Source organism: Coregonus clupeaformis, unplaced genomic scaffold, assembly GCF_020615455.1.
Source record: "Coregonus clupeaformis isolate EN_2021a unplaced genomic scaffold, ASM2061545v1 scaf1711, whole genome shotgun sequence".
NCBI classification, from domain to species: Eukaryota; Metazoa; Chordata; class Actinopteri; order Salmoniformes; family Salmonidae; genus Coregonus; species Coregonus clupeaformis.
This window is the reverse complement of record NW_025535165.1, coordinates 29,795-42,500: the sequence shown is the minus strand read 5'-3', so window position 1 is coordinate 42,500 and position 12,706 is coordinate 29,795. Positions and strand designations below refer to the sequence as shown.

At 39.9% G+C, this 12,706-nt stretch overlaps 1 protein-coding gene across 1 annotated transcript in view; it reads right to left on the bottom strand.

Moving 5' to 3' along the window:
* LOC121555527 (LON peptidase N-terminal domain and RING finger protein 1) overlaps nt 1–2,038 on the bottom strand; it is a 37,716-nt gene extending 35,678 nt beyond the window's left edge. Inside the window, exons 1-3 of the mRNA XM_045218660.1 lie at nt 1,673–2,038; nt 1,507–1,582; nt 1,289–1,403 (exon numbers count right to left, since the gene is read on the bottom strand). Coding sequence (XP_045074595.1) covers nt 1,289–1,403; nt 1,507–1,582; nt 1,673–2,024 — 543 coding nt within the window. The 5' untranslated portion in view covers nt 2,025–2,038. The remainder of the gene's footprint in view (nt 1–1,288; nt 1,404–1,506; nt 1,583–1,672) is intronic.
* Nucleotides 2,039–12,706: the final 10,668 nt, after the last annotated feature.

Sequence of the window (12,706 nt, the reverse complement as noted above, 5' to 3'; positions counted from 1 at the left end):
TTCATTCCTGTCCTGCATGTAGAAGGACGACTGTATCTTTGATGTGTCTGAGTAGTTTAATTCATAATCCACAGCATAATTATTAACTAGACCATGCTTAAAGAGATATTCAATGTCTGATTTGTTATTGTTACCCATCTACCAATCACTGCCCTTCTTTATGAGGCTTTCAAAAAGCTCCCTGGTCTTTGTAGTTGAATCTGTGTAACGGACCTTACAGAAGTAATTTAGGCTTGCCTAAACAAAGGGGCTGAATACTAAATTCTAGTTAAGATTCTTTTTTTTTTTATCTTAAAAAATAAATATATCTTCCACTTCTACATGACATAGTATTTTGTGTAGATTGTTGACAAGAAATTACAATTAAATCCATTTTATTCTCACTTTGTAACACTGTAGTTACGTAGACACTAGTTACGTAGGCCCTAGTTACGTAGACACTAGTTACGTAGACCCTAGTTACGTAGACCCTAGTTACGTAGACCCTAGTTACGTAGGCCCTAGTTACGTAGACCCTAGTTACGTAGACACTAGTTACGTAGACCCTAGTTACGTAGACCCTAGTTACGTAGACCCTAGTTACGTAGACCCTAGTTACGTAGACCCTAGTTACGTAGGCCCTAGTTACGTAGACACTAGTTTCGTAGGCCCTAGTTACGTAGACACTAGTTACGTAGACACTAGTTACGTAGACCCTAGTTACGTAGACACTAGTTACGTAGACACTAGTTACGTAGACCCTAGTTACGTAGACCCTAGTTACGTAGACCCTAGTTACGTAGACCCTAGTTACGTAGGCCCTAGTTACGTAGACACTAGTTTCGTAGGCCCTAGTTACGTAGACCCTAGTTACGTAGACACTAGTTACGTAGACACTAGTTACGTAGACCCTAGTTACGTAGACCCTAGTTACGTAGGCCCTAGTTACGTAGACACTAGTTTCGTAGGCCCTAGTTACGTAGACACTAGTTACGTAGACACTAGTTACGTAGGCCCTAGTTACGTAGGCCCTAGTTACGTAGGCCCTAGTTATGTAGACACTAGTTACGTAGGCCCTAGTTACGTAGACCCTAGTTACGTAGACACTAGTTACGTAGACACTAGTTACGTAGACACTAGTTACGTAGACACTAGTTACGTAGGCCCTAGTTACGTAGACCCTAGTTACGTAGACCCTAGTTACGTAGACCCTAGTTACGTAGACCCTAGTTACGTAGACACTCATTATGTAGACCCTAGTTACGTAGGCCCTAGTTACGTAGGCCCTAGTTATGTAGGCCATAGTTACCTCCTGTAGTGGCTGTTTGCAGAGGGGGCAGCGGAGGTTGTGGTCTAGGCTTCTCTCAAGGCAGGTCCTACAGAAGGTGTGTCCACAGGGAGTGGTCACTGGCTCATAGAACAACCTGTAGAGGTACAGCACTAAGATCAGAGTACAGCACAGGTTTCTCTACAATAACACAGTACCACAAGACTCCATAGGATGTACCACCTATGGAAACTACTAACCTGATACAAAGGGGACATTCAAAGTCAGACACAGTGAGGACACTCAGAGAGTCTCTTCTGTCCAGACTGCAGCCTCCTGAGGGAGACAACATAGAACCAATATCAACCATCTACATGTGTCTCTTCTCTCTTCCAGTGAGTGTGTGTGTGTGTGTGTTCTATGTACCCCTGCTGTGCCGCTCCTCCTTCCTCATCATCATCTCCTCATCATCCTCGGCTGTAGGGAGGAAGGACACGGCCTGACAGAGACTGAGACAGCACTCAGTACTGGTCCCATGTTTCACCTTTGACCCTTTCTCAGAGTCTCCTCTCCTGTCCCCGTCTGCCCCCTCCACTTGAGGGTATCGGAGGCTTTTGGTGTGGCTGTGTGTGTGGCTTTGTGTGTGGCTGTGTGTGTGGCTGTGTGTGTGGCTGTGTGTGGGTCCCGCTGGGAAGAGGCTTGTGATGGGAGGGCAGTGGTCTCTAAGGTACCCGGAGACCACCTGGAGGATCTGGGGCACCTCCTCTGGCACTGACATGCCCTCCGCCTCCAGGATCTGACCAGGGGAAACAGACACATAGATCAATTAGTCTATCCATCCATCCATTAATCATCATAAACTTATCCCACAACATTCTGCAACACAATTCATCCTACAACATCAGACTTGGCTTTAATCAATCAATCCATCAACCAATAATTTAGAAACCCACAACTTGTTGAATATTTTAAATAACTAGATAACTATGTAAATGACTAGGTTGCCTTCTGTGACATTGCATTTCAAAAAACGTATCCAACATCAGTTAACCTGACACAGTTAACCTGTAACTGACCATGTAACTGTAACCTAACTGTAACTGACCATGTAACTGTAACCTAACTGTGACTGACCATGTAACTGTAACTGACCATGTAACTGTAACCTAACTGTAACTGACCATGTAACTGTAACCTAACTGTGACTGACCATGTAACTGTAACTGACCATGTAACTGTAACCTAACTGTGACTGACCATGTAACTGTAACTGACCATGTAACTGTAGCCTAACTGTAACTGACCATGTAACTGTAACCTAACTGTAACTGACCATGTAACTGTAACCTAACTGTAACTGACCATGTAACTGTAACCTAACTGTAACTGACCATGTAACTGTAACCTAACTGTAACTGACCATGTAACTGTAACCTAACTGTAACTGACCATGTAACTGTAACCTAACTGTAACTGACCATGTAACTGTAACCTAACTGTGACTGACCATGTAACTGTAACCTAACTGTGACTGACCATGTAACTGTACTGACCATGTAACTGTAACCTAACTGTGATTGACCATGTAACTGTAACCTAACTGTGACTGACCATGTAACTGTAACCTAACTGTAACTGACCATGTAACTGTAACCTAACTGTAACTGACCATGTAACTGTAACCTAACTGTAACTGACCATGTAACTGTAACCTAACTGTAACTGACCATGTAACTGTAACCTAACTGACCATGTAACTGTAACCTAACTGTAACTGACAATGTAACTGAAAAACTAACTGTAACTGACAATGTAACTGTAACCTAACTGTAACTGACCATGTAACTGTAACCTAACTGTAACTGACCATGAAAATGTAACCTAACTGTGACTGACCATGTAACTGTAACCGACCTTGTAACTGTAACCTAACTGTAACTGACCATGTAACTGTAACTGACCATGTAACTGTAACCTAACTATGACTGACCATGTAACTGTAACCTAACTGTGACTGACCATGTAACTGTAACTGACCTTGTAACTGTAACCTAACTGTAACTGACCATGTAACTGTAACCTAACTGTAACTGACCATGTAACTGTAACCTAACTGTGACTGACCATGTAACTGACCATGTAACTGTAACCTAACTGTAACTGACCATGTAACTGTAACCTAACTGTGACTGACCATGTAACTGTAACTGACCATGTAACTGGAACCTAACTGTAACTGACCATGTAACTGTAACCTAACTGTGACTGACCATCTAACTGTGACTGACCATGTAACTGTAACTGACCATGTAACTGTAACCTAACTGTTACTGACCTTGTAACTGTAACCTAACTGTAACTGACCATGTAACTGTAACCTAACTGTAACTGACCATGTAACTGTAACCTAACTGTGACTGACCATGTAACTGTAACTGACCATGTAACTGTAACCTAACTATGACTGACCATGTAACTGTAACCTAACTGTGACTGACCATGTAACTGTAACTGACCTTGTAACTGTAACCTAACTGTAACTGACCATGTAACTGTAACCTAACTGTAACTGACCATGTAACTGTAACCTAACTGTGACTGACCATGTAACTGTACCATGTAACTGTAACCTAACTGTAACTGACCATGTAACTGTAACATAACTGTAACTGACCATGTAACTGTAACCTAACTGACCTCGTAACTGTAACCTAACTGTAACTGACCATGTAACTGTAACCTAACTGTAACTTACCATGTAACTGTAACCTAACTGTAACTGACCATGTAACTGTAACCTAACTGTAACTGACCATGTAACTGTAACTGACCTTGTAACTGTAACCTAACTGTAACTGACCATGTAACTGTAACTGACCATGTAACTGTAACCTAACTGTGACTGACCATGTAACTGTAACTGACCATGTAACTGTAACCTAACTGTAACTGACCATGTAACTGTAACCTAACTGTAACTGACCATGTAACTGTAACTGACCATGTAACTGTAACCTAATTGTAACTGGCCATGTAACTGTAACCTAACTGTGACTGACCATGTAACTGTAACCTAACTGTGACTGACCATGTAACTGTAACTGACCTTGTAACTGTAACCTAACTGTAACTGACTATGTAACTGTAACCTAACTGTAACTGACCATGTAACTGTAACCTAACTGTAACTGTAACCTAACTGTAACTGACCATGTAACTGCAACCTAACTGTGACTGAACATGTAACAGTAACTGACCATGTAACTGTAACTTAAATGTAACTGACCATGTAACTGTAACCTAACTGTGACTGACCATGTAACTGTAACCTAACTGTGACTGACCATGTAACTGTAACCTAACTGTAGCTGACCTTGTAACTGTAACCTAACTGTAACTGACCATGTAACTGTAACCTAACTGTAACTGACCATGTAACTGTAACCTAACTGTAACTGACCATGTAACTGTAATCTAACTGTGTCTGACCATATAACTGTAACTGACCTTGTAACTGGAACCTAACTTTAACTGACTATGTAACTGTAACCTAACTGTAACTGACCATGTAACTGTAACTGACCATGTAACTGTTACTGACCTTGTAACTGTAACCTAACTGTAACTGACCATGTAACTGTAACCTAACTGTAACTGACCATGTAACTGTAACCTAACTGTAACTGACCATGTAACTGTAACCTAACTGTGACTGACCATGTAACTGTAACTGACCATGTAACTGTAACCTAACTATGACTGACCATGTAACTGTAACCTAACTGTGACTGACCATGTAACTGTAACTGACCTTGTAACTGTAACCTAACTGTAACTGACCATGTAACTGTAACCTAACTGTAACTGACCATGTAACTGTAACCTAACTGTGACTGACCATGTAACTGACCATGTAACTGTAACCTAACTGTAACTGACCATGTAACTGTAACATAACTGTAACTGACCATGTAACTGTAACCTAACTGACCTCGTAACTGTAACCTAACTGTAACTGACCATGTAACTGTAACCTAACTGTAACTTACCATGTAACTGTAACCTAACTGTAACTGACCATGTAACTGTAACCTAACTGTAACTGACCATGTAACTGTAACTGACCTTGTAACTGTAACCTAACTGTAACTGACCATGTAACTGTAACTGACCATGTAACTGTAACCTAACTGTGACTGACCATGTAACTGTAACTGACCTTGTAACTGTAACCTAACTGTAACTGACCATGTAACTGTAACCTAACTGTAACTGACCATGTAACTGTAACTGACCATGTAACTGTAACCTAACTGTAACTGGCCATGTAACTGTAACCTAACTGTGACTGACCATGTAACTGTAACCTAACTGTGACTGACCATGTAACTGTAACTGACCTTGTAACTGTAACCTAACTGTAACTGACCATGTAACTGTAACCTAACTGTAACTGACCATGTAACTGTAATCTAACTGTGTCTGACCATGTAACTGTAACTGACCTTGTAACTGTAACCTAACTGTAACTGACCTTGTAACTGTAACCTAACTGTAACTGACAATGTAACTGTAACTGACCATGTAACTGTAACTGACCATGTAACTGTAACCTAACTGTGACTGACCATGTAACTGTAACCTAACTGTAACTGACCATGTAACTGTAACCTAACTGTGACTGACCATGTAACTGTAACCTAACTGTGACTGACCATGTAACTGTAACTGACCTTGTAACTGTAACCTAACTGTAACTGACCATGTTACTGTAACCTAACTGTGACTGACCATGTAACTGTAACTGACCTTGTAACTGTAACCTAACTGTAACTGACCATGTAACTGTAACCTAACTGTGACTGACCATGTAACTGTAACTGACCTTGTAACTGTAACCTAACTGTAACTGACCATGTAACTGTAACCTAACTGTAACTGACCATGTAACTGTAACTGACCATGTAACTGTAACCTAACTGTGACTGACCATGTAACTGTAACTGACCATGTAACTGTAACCTAACTGTAACTGACCATGTAACTGTAACCTAACTGTAACTGACCATGTAACTGTAACCTAACTGTAACTGACCATGTAACTGTAACCTAACTGTAACTGACCATGTAACTGTAACCTAACTGTAACTGACCATGTAACTGTAACTGACCATGTAACTGTAACCTAACTGTGACTGACCATGTAACTGTAACCTAACTGTGACTGACCATGTAACTGTAACTGACCTTGTAACTGTAACCTAACTGTGACTGACCATGTAACTGTAACCTAACTGTGACTGACCATGTAACTGTAACCTAACTGTAACTGACCATGTAACTGTAACTGACCTTGTAACTGTAACCTAACTGTAACTGACCATGTAACTGTAACCTAACTGTGACTGACCATGTAACTGTAACTGACCTTGTAACTGTAACCTAACTGTAACTGACCATGTAACTGTAACCTAACTGTAACTGACCATGTAACTGTAACTGACCATGTAACTGTAACCTAACTGTAACTGGCCATGTAACTGTAACCTAACTGTGACTGACCATGTAACTGTAACCTAACTGTGACTGACCATGTAACTGTAACTGACCTTGTAACTGTAACCTAACTGTAACTGACCATGTAACTGTAACCTAACTGTAACTGACCATGTAACTGTAATCTAACTGTGTCTGACCATGTAACTGTAACTGACCTTGTAACTGGAACCTAACTTTAACTGACTATGTAACTGTAACCTAACTGTAACTGACAATGTAACTGTAACTGACCATGTAACTGTAACTGACCATGTAACTGTAACCTAACTGTGACTGACCATGTAACTGTAACCTAACTGTAACTGACCATGTAACTGTAACCTAACTGTGACTGACCATGTAACTGTAACCTAACTGTGACTGACCATGTAACTGTAACTGACCTTGTAACTGTAACCTAACTGTAACTGACCATGTTACTGTAACCTAACTGTGACTGACCATGTAACTGTAACTGACCTTGTAACTGTAACCTAACTGTAACTGACCATGTAACTGTAACCTAACTGTGACTGACCATGTAACTGTAACTGACCTTGTAACTGTAACCTAACTGTAACTGACCATGTAACTGTAACCTAACTGTAACTGACCATGTAACTGTAACTGACCATGTAACTGTAACCTAACTGTGACTGACCATGTAACTGTAACTGACCATGTAACTGGAACCTAACTGTAACTGACCATGTAACTGTAACCTAACTGTGACTGACCATGTAACTGTGACCTAACTGTAACTGACCATGTAACTGTAACCTAACTGTAACTGACCATGTAACTGTAACCTAACTGTAACTGACCATGTAACTGTAACCTAACTGTAACTGACCATGTAACTGTAACCTAACTGTGACTGACCATGTAACTGTAACCTAACTGTGACTGACCATGTAACTGTACTGACCTTGTAACTGTAACCTAACTGTGATTGACCATGTAACTGTAACCTAACTGTGACTGACCATGTAACTGTAACCTAACTGTAACTGACCATGTAACTGTAACCTAACTGTAACTGACCATGTAACTGTAACCTAACTGACCATGTAACTGTAACCTAACTGTAACTGACCATGTAACTGTAACCAAATTGTGACTGACCATGTAACTATAACCTAACTGTGACTGACCATGTAACTGTAACCTAATTGTAACTGACCATGTAACTGTAACCTAACTGAACTTGTAACTGTAACCTAACTGTAACTGACCATGTAACTGTAACCTAACTGTAACTGACCATGTAACTGTAACTGACCCTGTAACTGTAACCTAACTGTAACTGACCATGTAACTGTAACTGACCATGTAACTGTAACCTAACTGTAACTGACCATGTAACTGTAACCTAACTGTGACTGACCATGTAACTGACCTTGTAACTGTAACCTAACTGTAACTGACCTTGTAACTGTAACCTAACTGTAACTGACCATGTAACTGCAACCTAACTGTGACTGACCATGTAACTGTAACCTAACTGTAACTGACCATGTAACTGTAACCTAACTGTAACTGACCATGTAACTGTAACCTAACTGACCATGTAACTGTAACCTAACTGTAACTGACCATGTAACTGTAACCTAACTGTAACTGACAATGTAACTGTAACTGACCATGTAACTGTAACCTAACTGACCATGTAACTGTAACATAACTGTAACTGACAATGTAACTGTAACCTAACTGTAACTGACCATGTAACTGTAACCTAACTGTAACTGACCATGTAACTGTAACTGACCATGTAACTGTAACCTAACTGTGACTGACCATGTAACTGTAACTGACCATGTAAATGTAACCTAACTGTGACTGACCATGTAACTGTAACTGACCATGTAACTGTAGCCTAACTGTAACTGACCATGTAACTGTAACCTAACTGTAACTGACCATGTAACTGTAACCTAACTGTAACTGACCATGTAACTGTAACCTAACTGTAACTGACCATGTAACTGTAACCTAACTGTGACTGACCATGTAACTGTAACCTAACTGTGACTGACCATGTAACTGTAACCTAACTGTAACTGACCATGTAACTGTAACTGACCATGTAACTGTAACCTAACTGTGACTGACCATGTAACTGCAACCTAACTGTGACTGACCATGTAACTGTAACCTAACTGTAACTGACCATGTAACTGTAACCTAACTGTAACTGACCATGTAACTGTAACCTAACTGTAACTGACCATGTAACTGTAACCTAACTGACCATGTAACTGTAACCTAACTGTAACTGACAATGTAACTGTAACCTAACTGTAACTGACAATGTAACTGTAACCTAACTGTAACTGACCATGTAACTGTAACCTAACTGTAACTGACCATGTAACTGTAACCTAACTGTAACTGACCATGTAACTGTAACTGACCTTGTAACTGTAACCTAACTGTAACTGACCATGTAACTGTAACTGACCATGTAACTGTAACTTAACTGTGACTGACCATGTAACTGACCATGTAACTGTAACCTAACTGTAACTGACCATGTAACTGTAACCTAAGTGTGACTGACCATGTAACTGTAACTGACCATGTAACTGGAACCTAACTGTAACTGACCATGTAACTGTAACCTAACTGTGACTGACCATGTAACTGTGACTGACCATGTAACTGTAACTGACCATGTAACTGTAACCTAACTGTTACTGACCTTGTAACTGTAACCTAACTGTAACTGACCATGTAACTGTAACCTAACTGTAACTGACCATGTAACTGTAACCTAACTGTAACTGACCATGTAACTGTAACTGACCATGTAACTGTAACCTAACTATGACTGACCATGTAACTGTAACCTAACTGTGACTGACCATGTAACTGTAACTCACCTTGTAACTGTAACCTAACTGTAACTGACCATGTAACTGTAACCTAACTGTAACTGACCATGTAACTGTAACCTAACTGTGACTGACCATGTAACTGTAACTGACCATGTAACTGTAACCTAACTGTAACTGACCATGTAACTGTAACTGACCATGTAACTGTAACCTAACTATGACTGACCATGTAACTGTAACCTAACTGTGACTGACCATGTAACTGTAACTCACCTTGTAACTGTAACCTAACTGTAACTGACCATGTAACTGTAACCTAACTGTAACTGACCATGTAACTGTAACCTAACTGTGACTGACCATGTAACTGTAACTGACCTTGTAACTGTAACCTAACTGTAACTGACCATGTAACTGTAACTGACCATGTAACTGTAACCTAACTGTGACTGACCATGTAACTGTAACTGACCTTGTAACTGTAACCTAACTGTAACTGACCATGTAACTGTAACCTAACTGTAACTGACCATGTAACTGTAACTGACCATGTAACTGTAACCTAATTGTAACTGGCCATGTAACTGTAACCTAACTTACTGACCATGTAACTGTAACCTAACTGTGACTGACCATGTAACTGTAACTGACCTTGTAACTGTAACCTAACTGTAACTGACCATGTAACTGTAACCTAACTGTAACTGACCATGTAACTGTAATCTAACTGTGTCTGACCATGTAACTGTAACTGACCTTGTAACTGGAACCTAACTTTAACTGACTATGTAACTGTAACCTAACTGTAACTGACAATGTAACTGTAACTGACCATGTAACTGTAACTGACCATGTAACTGTAACCTAACTGTGACTGACCATGTAACTGTAACCTAACTGTAACTGACCATGTAACTGTAACCTAACTGTGACTGACCATGTAACTGTAACCTAACTGTGACTGACCATGTAACTGTAACTGACCTTGTAACTGTAACCTAACTGTAACTGACCATGTTACTGTAACCTAACTGTGACTGACCATGTAACTGTAACTGACCTTGTAACTGTAACCTAACTGTAACTGACCATGTAACTGTAACCTAACTGTGACTGACCATGTAACTGTAACTGACCTTGTAACTGTAACCTAACTGTAACTGACCATGTAACTGTAACCTAACTGTAACTGACCATGTAACTGTAACTGACCATGTAACTGTAACCTAACTGTGACTGACCATGTAACTGTAACTGACCATGTAACTGTAACCTAACTGTAACTGACCATGTAACTGTAACCTAACTGTAACTGACCATGTAACTGTAACCTAACTGTAACTGACCATGTAACTGTAACCTAACTGTAACTGACCATGTAACTGTAACCTAACTGTAACTGACCATGTAACTGTAACCTAACTGTAACTGACCATGTAACTGTAACCTAACTGTGACTGACCATGTAACTGTAACCTAACTGTGACTGACCATGTAACTGTACTGACCTTGTAACTGTAACCTAACTGTGATTGACCATGTAACTGTAACCTAACTGTGACTGACCATGTAACTGTAACCTAACTGTAACTGACCATGTAACTGTAACCTAACTGTAACTGACCATGTAACTGTAACCTAACTGACCATGTAACTGTAACCTAACTGTAACTGACCATGTAACTGTAACCAAATTGTACTGACCATGTAACTGTAACCTAACTGTGACTGACCATGTAACTGTAACCTAATTGTAACTGACCATGTAACTGTAACCTAACTGAACTTGTAACTGTAACCTAACTGTAACTGACCATGTAACTGTAACCTAACTGTAACTGACCATGTAACTGTAACTGACCCTGTAACTGTAACCTAACTGTAACTGACCATGTAACTGTAACTGACCATGTAACTGTAACCTAACTGTAACTGACCATGTAACTGTAACCTAACTGTGACTGACCATGTAACTGACCTTGTAACTGTAACCTAACTGTAACTGACCTTGTAACTGTAACCTAACTGTAACTGACCATGTAACTGCAACCTAACTGTGACTGACCATGTAACTGTAACCTAACTGTAACTGACCATGTAACTGTAACCTAACTGTAACTGACCATGTAACTGTAACCTAACTGACCATGTAACTGTAACCTAACTGTAACTGACAATGTAACTGTAACCTAACTGTAACTGACAATGTAACTGTAACTGACCATGTAACTGTAACCTAACTGACCATGTAACTGTAACATAACTGTAACTGACAATGTAACTGTAACCTAACTGTAACTGACCATGTAACTGTAACCTAACTGTAACTGACCATGTAACTGTAACTGACCATGTAACTGTAACCTAACTGTGACTGACCATGTAACTGTAACTGACCATGTAACTGTAACCTAACTGTGACTGACCATGTAACTGTAACTGACCATGTAACTGTAGCCTAACTGTAACTGACCATGTAACTGTAACCTAACTGTAACTGACCATGTAACTGTAACCTAACTGTAACTGACCATGTAACTGTAACCTAACTGTAACTGACCATGTAACTGTAACCTAACTGTAACTGACCATGTAACTGTAACCTAACTGTGACTGACCATGTAACTGTAACCTAACTGTGACTGACCATGTAACTGTAACCTAACTGTGACTGACCATGTAACTGTACTGACCATGTAACTGTAACCTAACTGTAACTGACCATGTAACTGTAACCTAACTGTGACTGACCATGTAACTGTAACCTAACTGTAACTGACCATGTAACTGTAACCAACTGTAACTGACCATGTAACTGTAACCTAACTGTAACTGACCATGTAACTGTAACCTAACTGACCATGTAACTGTAACCTAACTGTAACTGACCATGTAACTGTAACCTAACTGTAACTGACCATGTAACTGTAACCTAACTGTAACTGACCATGTAACTGTAACCTAACTGTAACTGACCATGTAACTGTAACCACTGACCATGTAACTGTAACCTAACTGTAACTGACCATGTAACTGTAACCTAACTGTAACTGACCATGTAACTGTAACTGACCATGTAACT